Source organism: Bidens hawaiensis, unplaced genomic scaffold (assembly GCF_021521415.1).
Source record: "Bidens hawaiensis isolate Kalapana, Puna unplaced genomic scaffold, B.hawaiensis_p1.1 tig00030964_1, whole genome shotgun sequence".
NCBI lineage: Eukaryota > Viridiplantae > Streptophyta > Magnoliopsida > Asterales > Asteraceae > Bidens > Bidens hawaiensis.
Window position 1 is genome coordinate 79,136 of NW_027495190.1, and position 16,669 is coordinate 95,804.

A 16,669-nucleotide genomic window follows, 5' to 3' on the forward strand; every position below is an offset into this window, starting at 1 on the left:
TTTGCTAAAACCTTCGAAATTACTTTAGTTGTCGAACCGATTAAATTGATTGGAAGAAATTCATGAAAACCCATTGGGTCCTTTGATTTTGAAACCAGTGAGATAAATGAGGCCCCACACTCCTGTGACAATTTTCCAGAGTGAAGAAACACTAACCGGACCCCGGGCAGATTACTGGTAACCTGGGGGTTAGATAGATGTTTCCCACGAGGGGTTAGACCCAGAGAAGATGGTTCTTCTGATAACCTGCAAAACAGACACCGTGAGCTTGTCACTGAGAAGGGGGGGGGGGGTTCCTCCTTGTGACCACCCTCCGGCGTGAGAATCAGACTAGATTGCTCTTTAAATATAAGTGTATATTAAGAGATTGCTAGAGCAGATATCAGGTATAATATGATGATACAAGATAAGATGAGATGATCATACCATTTGGGGTATTTATAGCCGAATGTAGGTTTCCAAGGAGGTGTGGCCGGCTGCAACAGTATTCCTGTTCCACCAACAGTGGCCTACGCACGTGCCCTGCTGGTAGTTGGTGGGTAGGCAGCGGCTGATAGTGACCAGGCCTGCTGTGTACTATTCCTTTTCCACCAACTGCCGGCTATGCACGTGGTGTGGCAGTAGTTGGTGAGTAGGCAGCGGCTAATAGTGACATACAGTACAGGAGCATGCTGCTCGCCATACTGTTGTCAATAAGCTGTCGTATCTTTAGTCAGATCTTTTGCCCATACCTCGTCAGGTACAGTACAGAAGATCTTCCCGTATCGTACGGACTGGCTTATTTGGGCGGGAGTATTCCCCCTCCCGCCCTTGTGCGGGATTGTTCCCGGCTTTGCTCATTCCTTCAGGTGACACTGAGTGATTTGAGAGCTAAGTGCCTTGTGCGTGTAGCCTTGCTGCGCGGGTGGCCTTCCCTGATGGCTTGTATCCGAAGCTGCGGGAACAGGCGGAGTCCTTCACCATTGGGAGGCATTTCCTGCGGGAACAGCTTGCGTACTGCGCGTAAGGACGTCACGTCTCTGAGCATGGTTGGTCCTGCGGATCCAGTTGGTTTCTGCGCAGACGTTCCTCTTCAAGGTGAGTCTTGCGGGTCCAACTTGGCTCTGCTGAGACCTACCTCTTCACAGAGTAAAAGAACTGGTTAAAAACATTAATATAATCTATGCCATTAATTAAAACCCAGAAATGCTTTATAAATTTGAAATTAAAACCGTCGGGCCCGGGTGCACGGTCTCCACCATGCACAATCCCAAACAGCGGACTTGATTTCCGAAGGAGTAAAAGGTAAGATCAGAAAATTGGCATAAGAATAAGCTAGCTTCTTAATATTGTAGCATTCGAAACCCGGTCGGTTTTTTAACTGGCTATTAACTTGAAAAGGTTCTGATATTGTAGCATAAGAATAAGAACCTCACGTAATAAGCTAGTTTTAATGAAGTGAATTAAATATATATGTTTTAAAAAGAGAGAAATGTGTAAAATTTGGTCTAGTAAGTAAAAGTAAGGTTGCGTAGTCGATCATGTAGCAAATTACTTTTTAATGAAACGAGTGAATATAGGGAGGGATGTAATAGATATGATGTGGGAATGGAAAACATGTAACTATAACTAATATTTTTAAACTAAATAAGGTGCAAAGGAGGAAAGAGAACTTATTCACAAATAAATACCCACTCCATAATACATATACATATACACCGATAAAGTAACAGTTTTCTTCCTCACGTGTCTTGGGTACTCCGGTCACCACAAACGCCGCCGTCATCAAACTTTCCGGCGACATTCAAACAAGAAAATGTCTACGAGCGAGATAGTAGACCACGGAGCCGGAACCTCAAACTCCATCCCGCCCAATGCACCGGCCGCTTTTGATGTCCAATACAAACTGACTGGCCAAGCAGTCGGTAAAGGGGCGTTCGGAGTTGTGTGTTTGTGTGAGGAGAAACGTACCAACGACACTTTTGCCTGTAAGATCATTTCAAAATCAGCCTCTACTCCTGCTCGCTTTGAAGCTATGAGGACCGAGATCAACATCATGAGGCGAGTGGCTGGGCATCCGAATGTCGTGACGTTGAAAGATGCCTTTGAAAGCACACACTTTTTTCATATCGTGATGTACCGTTGTACCGGCGGTACACTACTCGAACGCCTCAAGGCAAAGGGCCGTTACCGTGACCGCGAGGCCGCCTTTGCAATGCAACATATCCTTCTGGGGATCCATGTATGTTACTTTTTATCACTAATAGTTATTACTAGCTAGTTTATTACGAGTGTTAAGCGGGTCATGCTCGCGGGCTCAAACCGACCTACCCGAATCCTAAATAGTTTGAGGAGATAACATGTATGATTGTGAAACTTTGGTGGCCAAATTAATAAAGAAAAAACACAGACAACTTTACTAGTTGTTTACTAGTAAAAAATGTGTTAAAACGGGTTGACCCGCAAAAACCGTCGGCCTGACCGGAACCCAGCTTATTCGGTCAAGCACTGAAACGGACCCGAATCCGTTTATACCAAACCCAAAACTGACCCGAACACATTTAGTTAGACGGGTTGAAACTAACTCAAACCCGTGAACACAACTCGCATATTCGTGCCTTGACCCTAAAATTATTTGTTTTTTTTTCTTCTCACATATAAATGCTTTATAAAATTTACATTTTTTATAACAAAAGATAATCAAATTTATAATAAAAGGCAATTAAGTGTTAATAATAATAATCAATATATTATGTTAATGTCCTCTTTAGTTAGTTTTATATATTTACATAACATATCCAACCAATTTAATTAATTATATTTAAAACAAACTTCAAAAAACATAATAAAAAATGGGCTAAAGATAATAAAAAATGGGCTAAACGGGGTACTTAACCCGCAAAACTTGTTGGGTTTAGTCAAATAGGTTCGCTGTGAAATGGGCCTGAGCGCGTTTGGTTAGACGGGTTGCGACCCGAAACTAACTCAACCCCGTGAACACGACTCGCATATTCGAGCGTTGATCAGAAAATTATTTGTTTTTTTTCCTTTTCACATATTAATACTTTATAAATTTACATTTTATATAACAAAAGATAATCAAATTTATAATAAAAGGCAATTAAGTGTTAATAATTATTATGTATATTATGTTAATGTCCAGTTTTAAATATTTAAATAACAAACCCAACCAATTTAATTAATTATCTAAAACACACTTGCAAAACTCGTTGGGTTGACCCGAACCCAACTTGTTTTGTTAAACGGGTTTGACCCGAACACATTTATACCAATGTTAATTGTGAACTTTATGTATTAATTACTAGGTTAGGCACCCGTGTCCTGCACGGGTTGAACAATATAAAAGAATGATAAAGTTGAGTATTACATTGAATAAGTACAAAGTTAAATTGTAACTATATGCCAGAAACTTAAAAATAAATCATAAATCTCTAAATATTTACTTTGATACAACATTAAATAATACACTAAAAATATGGTAACTAAAGTAGGATAGTATTATGAGAACACAACTGGTACAATCATAACGAAACGAACCTGTCATAGGTGGAAGAAAGCTTCTGATTAGTCGAAGAATGTGCAGTAAAAAGAATCAATATGGTTTTGATTAGCAATATATGGATAGAAATAAAGATATTACGGCTACTGAGAAAAAAAAAAACGGGTCTAGTTCAGTTAAAGATCCACGCGTTTTTAACAATGAAGTTTTAAGTGCTAAAATAATTCATATATTTGTAAATATTTTTTTATATATAAAAAACGATATAATTCACATTAGAGAAGTTAAATGATGAAAAATGTTCAATTATAAAAATGTTTAATAAACAAACCTAACTTTTTTTAAGTAAAATACATTTGGTAAAAGCAATTATAGAAAGTATATTTAATATTTAATTAATAGGAGAGAGAAGCGGGAAAAAAGAGTAAGAGTGAACCAGAAAATGACACGTGTCAAGAAAAAACTTTTATTTATTATATAGTATAGATTAAGTTATCTGATAATAACTTATCGCCTGATAATAACTTATCGCCGTATTTTTTCCACCGTTAGTTTTGCCATGGTCAAGGCGTGATACATCGGGATCTGAAGCCCGATAATATTATATACGTGGATGACAGCGTGAGCCCGGCATTGAAAATCATTGATTTTGGACTATCAACAGCAGGTGAATAACAAATTTTAATTCATTATTAGCTAGCTCATATTAAAATGTGGACTAACATTTTTAAGTTTTCTTTGAATCTTAGATCAAGAAGTTACCGATGAAAAATACGGACCACAGGCGGACATTTGGAGTGCGGGAGTGATCCTGTACTCGTTGCTTTTTGGCTTTCAACCGGGTCGGTAAAACATTCTTTTGAACTTCCAACATTGTGTATTTATATGCTTTAAAACCGACTTTCAACTTGTTTATAATGTAGATATCGAGCATAAGCTTAGCACTCGAATCAGGAAAGGCCTCCCAATCATTGAGAAAAGGTCGAAGATCTCGGAAGGCGCTCTGGACCTTTTGCAAAAGATGCTGGAGCCGGAAGCTAGTTCTCGCGTTACCACCACCCAGGCTTTAGGTGAATGTTCAAAATGATTCCTAATTAGTATATCATTAATTAATAAAATGCATAATCTTATATATATATTGACTACAAATGATTGTTGCTTGCCACAGAACATCCGTGGATGGAGAATGTTGTTGATCCCGCCAACCTCATGGCTGGCAATACCCTTCTTGACACCGGTCGCAGCTGCCAAATCTTGTAGAGTTTGGATACGCGCTTCCCGTATGAACTTGGTATCTCTTATGATTTATGAATATCTACCTTTTATTTTATTTGACAATCAACTTTGATGAAGACAAAATGTTTGATCAACTATTGTGGTGCTAGATGTTTTCTTTTAAGTGGTTATGGAGTTTGTATGCTGGATTAACTTACCAAGTTTTCTTTATATGGTTGTTAAATGAAATGCCTTTTCTTTTCACTGGTAAAAAAATGTTTTTAACAGAAAACAATAAGGTTTTTTTTATGAATTCATGACAAGTGTGAAAATTGGTTTTGACTCCAAAAACGTTTATAACCAACCTGTGGTATATATCAATTCTACTTTTAACTTCTTTAGTAGCTAGGTGTTCAGGTTGATTTAGATTATACGTGTTGAATCGGTAGCTACGGTTTTGGATAAAACTAGCTGGGTTGGTTGGACCCGCCAAATCACAAACATGTTTGGTTTAACGGTTTCGAGCAGATTATTTTTTATTTTAAACTGTAAACATAAGGTCGAATAGCCCCGGCCAGCTCAAATTTAAGAGACGTGGCTATTGGGACATGGGGTACAACCAAACCATTCATGTTTTTTATTCAACTTTTAACACAAACCTAGATGCCGGAATGCCAATTTTGAAGAATAATTGATGTCTCTTGTTAGGATACCATAGCAACATGAGTTTAGATTTGGAAAGGTTCGATGATTAGTCTGGCGATTTATAAAAATGAAAAAGACTAAGGGTTACAAGGTTGTATACAACTTCAATTACTAAAAACACAAACTGATTATGGCTGTACAACCCAGTTCGCTATGGGTAGTGCAAGAATGCTAAAACCAAAAATCATAACTTTGAACGTCTATTAGTAAAAATGTGTAAATAGATAGATGATCCATGCCGTTTTATCTTATAAGGTTTTAAAGCATCATATTTCGTGGTTTTAAATTTCGAGCAAAACTAGGTATTAAGCCCAACGCCTGTTAAGAGTTAACAACAAGTTCACTCTCGTTTTAAGGTTTAAAACCTCGTTTAACGTTTTAAGTTTGGTTTTAAGGTTTAAAACTTTAGTTCAACGAAATTAATATATTTGGTCTTAGACATGCCGTCTGATTAGTTAGGCGTACCGTCAAACCATGAGTTTGACTTTTTGACAATATGCTTGTTTAGACCGGGCGTCTTAAGTTTAAACATGCCGTCATATAATTAGACGGAGGCCAAATCACTGGACGGGCCGTCCAATCGTTTGACATATACCGCCGTCTGTAATTAGCATTAGACGGGTCGTCCGCAATGTTAGACGGCCCGTCTAACCTTCTACACATAACCGTTTATTTTTAAAACCAATTTGAAGACAAAACCAACGTTTGTTGTTACATTCTAAGCTTCTATATTTGCTTAAAAACACTTCTATGATGTTCAATTGTTCATAACATTATTTTACCATGGTTTGATCGATAAAACTAAGATCGTGGCTAGGGGTGCAGCCGAGCCCTAGCTTGACTAGGCTAGAGCTTGGCTCATGAGCAGTCTTTCAAGTTCGAGCTCAACTCGGGCTCGCTTACTATTTAGAAATTGACTAGGGTTCTTTGTATCTTAAGCTTAAATATAATTTGATCCATCGACTTTCAAAGTTGTCCATGAACTTTAGGATGTTACATTGGGATATCCTCGTGGTCCAGCCGAGACTACAGGTTCATAATATATGATTTTACAATCAAGCCTCAACAAGTTCCGTTTGCCCCATCATGCAGCGATCCGCATGATATCTACTTGAACAATATACAATGATTTTACTAGGTAAGTCACCAGCTGCCGCTACTAACAGTTATTGGGGATTGTCGATCCCAATAGTGCTATTCATATTTCCACAACTAATACATTAGTTAATGGAGCTATGGTTATAAATTAGGACAAAAGGGACTTTACGAGCTCTATTGTATCAATGTCTCATATATTCATAATATCAGTTTACGTCGTTTGTTTACGTGTTATCATGAAAATGTTTCGGTGGTATCTTTCTCCACCAAGTGTAAAATGGTAAAACAAGAAAAGGGGCCGTGAAACTCACATCGTGAGCGTCAGCTATGTTGTGCTAGCAAAATTTGGTAAGACTAGGTAAATGTGGTGTTCACCCAGCACCGTATGTTCCTGACAACATACATTTATTTTAATAAAATTGTAAGTCAGCTAGTTTTCTATATCAAAAACATATCTATCCATTGTTTGCTGTTTAAAACAGCACATCGTAGCACTTAGTTATCAAGGTATGTTCTACGTACGAAGATAACTATATATGTGTATATAGTATACTAGTTTTAGCCCGCGTGTCACGCGGCTTACTTTTATTATTATTTTTAATTATTATTCTTTTAAATAATAATGTTGTTATATTTGTAATAATTTAAATGACTCAAATATTGTTAATAATATTATGTTTAGTATCATGTTTTTCTTTTAAACGTTAGTAATGTTATTATATTTGTAATAATTTAAATAGTTCAATTAGTTTTTAATGTTCATAGCTGTGTGACAAAAGGAATCTGCATAAGCTAAAGAAATCAATCTAAAAAGGAACTCAAATTTTACGGGGGTTTATTTAGGTTTTTGTTTTTAATCATTTTACTATTTTATTTTTTGTAGTGATTTGTTTTATTTCGTTTTGATTTAGTACAATTAGTTTGTAATGTTTGTTATATTTTAATGTTTGACACACGGGCTGAAAAACTATTTCTAAAACATATTAATAAATATAATCTATAAAATTTCAAAAATAAATAAACATGTGATCAAGTAACTTAAATATGACATAAATAATGAAAAAGCATTTAACCACTTTCCACTCCATCATGCTTTGTTGACTTCTTTAGACCAATTATGTGCATAAATCCGCTATGTATATTGGCACTTCCTTTCACACCGCTCATTTGTTAAGAATTTGCATCATGTCACACAAAAAATGGTATTACTTTGATGGAAAATTGGATTTTAATAATCCAAATTATTGACCATTGGCCAATAATAATCCCAACTAACAATCTAACCAGTAATAATCCCAACTTTCAGTTTCATTACCAATAACCATCTCGATCTAATAAATTGTTAACTCCGTTAGTTATAATCGATAAGTTTGTGTTAAAGGACTGAAATACACTTACACATTCCAGTCACCATCCCCGCCCACTGTTACCTTCACCATCTCTGGCAACACACAAGTTCATTGGCCCCCAATTCCAACCGAACCACCATCATCTACACTGGAAAACCAAATCCGGCAACACACCAGTTCGCCGGGGCCCATTTCCGGCCGAACCACCATCATTCACACCAGAAAACCAAAGCCGTCGCTGGGTACGGGCGGAACGCTAACGACACCTACAACATCCTTTAGATCGGGCTGTGACAATTACGCCGGAAAGATACAGAGCTGGTCTTGACAACCATTACCATTTCAGCCGAATGAGCCGACAAAAACAGTAGCCATCGATCTGGTCGTTAATAGCCACCGTAGACATCATGTCGTCGCTTATCTAATATTCAAAAACCACAGCCACCACCCTGTAACCACCGCAAAACCACCACCGATGACCGATCAGAATTCCTTCACCGGAAAATCGTGGTGGTGATGGACGAGACGATGGTGGTCGACCGGAAATGGGTAGTAGCAGACTGAGATGATGACGTAGAAGGTTGCTCACAGTGGCGGGCCGGAGATGGTGAAGGCAATGGTGGCTGGCCGGAGATGATGACCGGAACGGTGCGTTTTGTGATTTGTGAGGAAGAAAGAAAACCCTTTTAATAAATAGGTTAGGAGGGTAAATTTTATTTTATTTTTATTATTTATTGTTAGTGAAGGGTATTTCGGTCATTTAATATAAATTTAACGACCATAATTAAAGGAGTTAGTAGTTTATTAGACTGAGATTGCTATTAGTAACAACACTAAAAGTTGGGACTGTCACAAGTTAAATTGTTAGTTGGAATTATTATTGGCCAATGGCCAATAATTTGGATTATTAAAATCCAATTTTCCTACTTTGATTAAATCAAAATAAAATGAATAATCATCCTCAATAACTTTGACTTCCTTTTACTCCAGCTCAATAACCTTGTTTTTGAAAACATTGTCTAATGATTTCCTCTTTTCTTCCATTTATAATTCATAGTCTTTGCATCCAAGATCGTCTTACGTTCATCTAAAAGTTTTTGAACCTCTACCTGCAAGTTAATGATACTAATCACAATTCACACATATAAAAATAAAAACTTCTGCAATAATCAAATTAGAGTTGATTACGCGGATAGTCCTTGTTTGCTCATAACTTTCCAATATGGCCTAACCCACAAAGACCATACGTGTAACTAACTCTTCAAAATATTTTTATACTACGTACGTACTTACTTTTTCTCTTGCATTAAGCTTCTCCTCTAGCTCTTGTAACTCCTTTTCTTTTACCTCTAAATTCTTTCTTATAACACCATATTCCTGCATATAATCATATATGAAGTAAATACAATAATATATTATCATTACAAAACTTTTAAGATATCAATCTATCAACACCTAAAAGATTTACCTTTTCTTTCAAAGCTAGGTTTTCATCATTTTGCTAATTTCATTTTCTTTAGTTTTTAAAGCCAAATTTCGCATTTCAATCTTCTTTTGTGCTTCTTCAAGTTCAACTTGTTCTGAAAGAGAATCCCTAAAATTTTGAGCATGAGCAAGACCCTGAGAAATTAAGCATCTCAAAAGTTATCCCTTTAACCCATCATCACAAAACTAATATAATTCATTACATTTATAACTTATACTACAGCATTTGGGTATTTTTATCCCGAAGTTCAAAAGTTTAAAAAATAAATTGTCAAATTTCAAAGTTAATTACTTCTAAAAATAATATGTATACTATGAAAACTTTTATGAGTTAAATGGGTTGTGTTTTTGTGACAGAGTTTTCGACTCCATGTCGTGATCAGGTCTGGTTCAACCCGTCCACCCGTGAACACGGCCACTCAGCACCCTAAACTATTATTTGATTCATTTCCATAAATTATTTCTTTATAGAAAAAAAAGACCAAAAAATTATATTTTTCTGTTTTAGTATAGCCCATAAATCATGAACTAATTAATAATATAAAGATACGTGAGCACCAACTAATAAACCAGTTAAAAAGTTTATGGTTTCGTGATATACTTTTTGATTATAATAAACTCCTATAAAAATTCATCAAGAATAAATATATAATCCATTTATTAAATAAAAAATGAAGATAACATACATTGATAACTGGGAAGTCAGAAACACAAAATTTGGGCAACGAATTAACATTAGTTAATTATGTATGTGTGTAGACACATAAACATTTAGTCTGATTTTGCGTTATATTGTTTTAGAGATTCAATTATCCAACGTAAACGTGTTTCTAATCCCTCAAGGTAAACTACCGGTTTGTTTTGTAAGAGTAAATAGGTTCACTTGAAAGTTTTAAAGCTCCACGTATCTCCTTTCTATTCGATTTGATGACTTGTATGTTTACATAAATACTTAAAACCTTTGATGAGATCTAGCTGCAGACCACATTGGTATGCTTTTATCATTTCAAACCCCGTTCAACATTTTAAGGTTTAAAACTTTATTTTAACTAATAAAATAATATATTTGGTTTTAGATAGACCGTTTGATGCTTTGTGATAACCGAAAAATTCATTTATGTGTATAATAATAATAATAATAATAATAATAATAATAATAACCAAAGACATTAATACTATGGAAATAAAAATATACATTCGTGCTAATGTTAAAATAATCTAAACCAATGTGCCAATTATTGAACAATAGGAGTAAAAGGGAAATAATGTCAACACACATTTGCTTATTGCACTAGAAAACATATATAGCTAAATTCTCACCACTCATTCTCCATACTATTTGCATCACTAGAACCTTCGTATCTTACTATAAATAGTTAAATACCATGATGGTGACCGTCCTTCGCATCCCATCTCCTACGTTACACTTCCTTGTTTGCCTTCTCTTCTTCATGGTTCTCTAGCTCTCTTCTCTGTTCGTATCAAACTCCGACGAACCGCCCGCCACCACCAGAAACCATCAAACATCGCCTAGCACGATCGGATATCACTACCATTAACGTTGTCAACACCATACAAATCATCCCCCGGCTGTTTGAAAAACGCCACCACCGCCACTGCACACGTTTTCCAGCAAGTGCTTCCGCCATCATATCGCAAGTCCAAATAAGGTAACCCGAACCTAAGCCTATATTAATCATTTATTTAAGTTTAAACGTGGTTCAAACACAAAACTAAGGTTTACAATATGGGTGTTCTAGCTTAGGTTATGATGGGTTAGTATGGAGAAGATGATACAGCGAAAATAGTGATAAAGTAAATAGCAATCTGATTGTTTAATATAAATGGGATATGCTCAACTGGTTAAGACTCCTTACTTACAAGCAACCGGTCTAGGGTTCAACTTGCTTGTTTGCTGCATTTATTTGTTTTTAATATTTAACAACTTACATTGACTAAATAGATAACTGTTTCTTGGAATGCACACATAAGCGGTTATTGGGTTCATTGGGTAAATCATTTGGGTTACTCAAGAAAGGTCTTGAGGTCGAATCCCTTTGGCGGCCCTGATCTGTTTTTAATAGCTAACAGCTCTTTTAAGCGGTGCTGAAAAAGAAGTTCAAGAGCTCGAACCCTTCTTCTTGTGTTTGTTTTTAACATATTAAAACAACTATTTTATCAAATGTAGAACAAAACAAGTTTAGATACAATCTGTGTAAGTTCACTAGTCAAATACTTGTATTTTTAAACAATGGGCCAAGAGTTCCAACCCCACTCGTGACAAAGCTATTTTCGATACCTTGTTTTATATTCATCTATAATCATTTTTAACATTTAAAATAATATTCGTTAAAATATATAAATAAGAGATATCGACCTTGTTAAATAATACTTATTTTTCTTAATCAAACGACTCTATGTTTTCATATACGCATAAGATAAAATTCGACTTTAACTTTTCTAAATCGTGCACTCCCTTATGAGGTACATGTATACAATGTAGGTTGATTAAAAGAGCATCACTTATATTATTTATCTCTGTAAGACAACTAATCAGCAATCAGGGTACGGATCCTAACCCCCTCCCTGTTGCTATCATATTCGATTGTTATAAACCCCTTTGATATTATGTATCTTTGGAACTCCTAACGTCTTTGACGCCTTGATGATTTGGCTGTCCGTTTGTTTCATGTTCAGACTATGATTTGCTATTTGACTTGTTAGCGTGCGATATATCTATTATTATATTGTACTCATTAGCGCATGTTCCTAGATTTGTTAAGAATATATCAATTGCTATTGTATAACTTAGATTATTTGTTCTTTGTTACCCCGAGCACTCGCTTCCCGTGGAGTGTCCCACGGGCATAACATCGTGGCATTGATGCTATGTGCTCCTTCCGTGACGGAGAAATCAGTTCACGACGTCTCTTAAGTGCATGCGTGGTGCATAGCTATTAGGAGGCGTATGGATATATCGTAGTTCAGTTTTTCAGTTTCAGTTTCAGAAAATGGTTGTAGCTTACGCCATTTCGGGTGATTGACATACAGGAATGACATATTATCAGACTCAGTTATGCTTAAGGGTACATCCGTATGATATGTTTCAGTTCAGTTATATGATTAAGATAAGTTTATATGTTATCGGATATTGTTATATTGTTTTCAGTAAATTATTACTTGCTTTTGAGCCTTAATATTCCGTACTGGGCATGTGGATGATGAATAAGTAACATGGAACGCCACGTGTCAGCACATAATAAATGAGTCATCATCACAAGACATAAGTCGAATTCTAGTAACACTTCGTGCTTACTCATTAAGTTTCCTAACACTATAAATAGAAGACTATAGAGTTCAATTTCATTCATCCCAAACTTGAATCTCTAAACCTCATATAAATTTGAACCCTACGACGACCCGACAATTTTCCCCCGAGCATCGAAGCCACTCCGGAGTTTTGAAGTTTCATACCCCGACATCGTACGTGTAACCCAAGTGCTACTCGTTCATCCTTAAGCGTTATACCCGTTTTAAGGTCCGAGACAGTCGTTCATCGAATACAAAAAAGTCGTTAGTTGAACAACTCATCAAAACGTATAGTTGGTGCTATTTTTAAATCAGTAAAAAGCCAGTTTTGCACACACCACTTTTCCTTTTTCTCTTCCCTTCTGAAAGTTTATAACCCTAATAATTCCTAAACAACCGTCATTCATTCATTCATCCATCATCTCTGTCTCTGTTTTCCTCTACGATTGATTGATTGATTATCATAGTTCAATCTCAGGTATGTCTTCTTCTTTTGCTTGATTTTCTGGAACGCCGGTCAAAATTCGTACGTGCGATCAAACGTGGGTTGTTGTTTAACCACGATACTAAGTAATTACAGTAGTGCTTGCCGATTATGACTTGATTTAGTGTTTCCGAAAGGGCTCTGTTTGCTTGTTAAGAGAAGAAATTGATTAGGGTTCTTTGTACTTTAGAATTTAGGATTCATTTGTACTTTTAATTCTGGTGTTTGGGCTGTGCATGCCTACAAACACCCACCATTGTAAACTTGATTTTTGGTCATTTTGGTGGTTTATGAACCTAGGAATAATAGTCCTATTTCCTCTGCTGGTCCGTTCGTTTTCTACTATTTGTGGATTGGGTCAATGAGTTTACCATTAACAAAAACTCAAAACACTTATCTTGACTTCACAGTTTCGCAATGGATGACCTTTTGAGAGCAGTGAAGGCAGCAAATGATATCAAAGACGACATTCCTTCTCTAATTGAAGAGGTAAGCCTAGCCTAATCTATCTCTTGAAACTTTGCTATCCTTATTAATTCTCACCCTTTGATCTTTTGTTAGGGCCTCTACTTGGGTTCACTTGAAGCTGCCAATAACAAGACCCTTTTGACACATCTTAACTCCTCATTTCCGCCTGCATACCCGGATGATTTCACTTACAAAACTCTTGATGGTTCATCTGTTGATCAATCATATTGTTCCGTGTATATTTTTTTTTCTTTAATATTTCTCACATGTATATATATCTTTATTATTTGATTTAGTACACGACAGAGGGGAAACAAATATTGCAGAATGCATTGATGACTGTTTTGGCTTCATTAATGAAGCGAAAAGAACGGGTCGTGTGTTGGTTCATTGCTTCGCTGGAAGATCTAGAAGGTGATTTAGCTTTCATGAATTATTAATATTTTTGAAATGACAGTTTTCATTTTATTAACTTCTGTGTCATAAACTGAGAAGAAGAAATAATAATAATAATAATAATAATAATAATAATAATAATAATAATAATAATAAAATAAATAAAAACAGTCGCCGTTCCTGTTACTTTGAATATCAAACTTTTTATAACCATTTTGGTTTGTCCTCGAAAAAATTAAATATACGTTTATGGTCGGATGTGCAATTGGTTGACTTTTGTAAGTCAAATTGCAGTCTGATGGACAAACTCATGTTTATTCATCATGGTTTGCCACTTTGACATCAAAACTAGGTCGATGAAAAGAAAACAGACAAGTTTTCATATGCTAGGCCTTTGCTAAGAATAACATCCCATTCGCTTTAGTTTGCTAAAATTTTAAATGCGTGATGGAAGATTTTATGAGCATTTGAATTAGAAATGCGTTTTAACGTATCACAATTTTTGATCTAGCGTGACGGTTGTTGTGGCTTATTTGATGAAGACACATGGCATGAGCTCGTCTAAAGCCCTGAACCTTGTGAAGAGTAAGCGAAGCGTGGCTGCTCCCAACGCTGGTTTCATATTGCAGCTGCAGAGATATGAGAAGTCTCTTCCATGTATCAGTTTTATGCTTATTATAAAGAATCTAAACAAATATGAGGATTTACTTTAGCTTTCCCTCAAAATTTAGGGAGGATGGGGATTGGGATGGAGTGCTTTTGAATATGGGGATAAGGATAGGGAATAGGCGTACCCTACACCTATCCCCATACCCAAAACTTAAAAGGAAAACTAAAGATTCTTCTATTTTTATTTGAAAGATTCTTTTATTTTCACTACTGTTCTTCTCTCCTTTGGCACAGTAGCAAGGACAGGTTCTTGGTGGCAATGGATCTGGTTGAAGTTGACGAGCTTGAAGAATTGATTGGTTGTTGGGGGAAATGTATTTATTATTATAGGGGCTTATTAACTTCAATGGAACTGTTGACTTGATGTTTGAATTAACTTCTGATGTTGGCATTTTACATTGGGTCTTAGGGTGTGACTGACTGTTAATGAAATTTATCTTGCATTACTAAAGAGTACTAATTCTTCTTTTTGCATAGATTGTTAGATTCACCGGTTTGTCAATTTGAAGTTGAGGATTATAATGTGTTCTACTATGCCATACATGATTTTGATATTTCTGTGTTTTCCACTATGCCAATTACTTCTGGTTCACATACCTTTTGTTTGATGATCCCATGCTTCCATTGCATCAATAGGGCTCAATTGAGGCAGACGCATTACTAGTGGTCTCTCCTCCCCCCACCCACCAGATAAATCTTCTGACATGTATGTCAGCAATCGCTTGCGCCTTCAAATATTCTCAAACCTTGTGTTCCTATCTTGAGGGCTCCACGCCGCTTGCGCCTTCAAATACACACAACGATGATCAATTTCCGATTTCAAAAACATATATACATCAAATCAAACCCGTTGAACCCCATTCGGTTAATCGATTCAAATCACAAAATAACAACTCAATACTTTCACAGATGAAGTATAGAAGCAGATTAATCTAAACCTATTGAAGTATTGAACTAATTCTATTGAATGGGGGATTGATTTCGCGATTCAATGCCCCATTGAATGGTGGGTCAATTGAGTTTCTAATTGAATAGGAACCGCGAGGGGTTTAAATGAGAGCGTCTTAAACTCGCCTCTTCTTTTTTATTTTATTTTTTATTTTTTATTACTCTCTTTAGTTTTACTCTCCATACCCTTGCATTAGATGCTATACTATATGCATAAAAATATGTAGAACTCTAAAAACAAAAGGTTCTTAACATGCCCGTTACAAATGTTTTATAATATAGTTGATGCAGTTTTGGAAGCGATCAATGACTCAAGAAACTCATAGTTAATAAAGACCATAAAACTGAACCCAAGGTTCAAGAACAAAGTTCTTTATCATTCAAATTTAATCAAAAACTCCCTCAAACTAAACAACGATAACCCTATTTATACTAAATAATGAAAAGAGAAAAACATAGAAACGAGATAAATATAAAGAAATAAAATATAAAACATAAATAAGCTTTAGGAGATAACTGCATTAATAGTATAGATAACCAAAAAAGTCATATTGTTGATTTCATAAACATCATCCAAAATTGATGATATCCTTTATGAGCGTCTAGGAAACATTTGAACCTGAATGACGCAAAGAATTCAACCTTTAAATCAATTTCGGGTTGTGGATAGCAGTCTTTTGGACACGCCTTATTGGGATCCTTATAGTGAACAAGCATGCGCCACTGCATTTTCTTTTTCTTTACCATTACTGGGTTTGCTATGCAAGTTTGGTACTAGAAAGTTTGGATGATTCCATCATTCAACAGCCCCGTAACTTATTCATTCATTGCCTTCCGGCGTTTGTCACACATGGAAAAGCCAAACAACAACCCAAAGACGGCCATAACGAATACCAAAATGTGAACGGCAATCAAAGACCACCAACCCCACCTACACCCATCAAAGACAATCACCACAGCTTTTGCACGTAGGTACAACAACAATGGTGGGGGTGGTGATAGAAATCGTATTGGAACACAGGGTGGTAATAACGTTAACATGGG

At 36.0% G+C, this 16,669-nt stretch overlaps 2 protein-coding genes across 2 annotated transcripts; both read left to right on the plus strand.

Moving 5' to 3' along the window:
- Positions 1-1,795: 1,795 nt before the first annotated feature.
- Positions 1,796-4,759, plus strand: LOC143581460 (calcium-dependent protein kinase 32-like). The gene is made up of 5 exons (XM_077064238.1): positions 1,796-2,221; positions 4,052-4,166; positions 4,249-4,341; positions 4,423-4,569; positions 4,668-4,759. The coding sequence occupies exons 1-5, from the start codon at positions 1,796-1,798 to the stop codon at positions 4,757-4,759; spliced, it is 873 nt and encodes a 290-aa protein (XP_076920353.1).
- An 8,802-nt stretch (positions 4,760-13,561) lies between these two features.
- On the plus strand, positions 13,562-14,973 carry LOC143581461 (dual specificity protein phosphatase 1-like). Its single transcript, XM_077064239.1, has 5 exons — positions 13,562-13,633; positions 13,706-13,817; positions 13,909-14,026; positions 14,520-14,671; positions 14,912-14,973. Exons 1-5 carry the CDS (start codon positions 13,562-13,564, stop codon positions 14,971-14,973), a joined length of 516 nt encoding a protein of 171 aa, XP_076920354.1.
- The last annotated feature ends 1,696 nt before the right edge of the window (positions 14,974-16,669 follow it).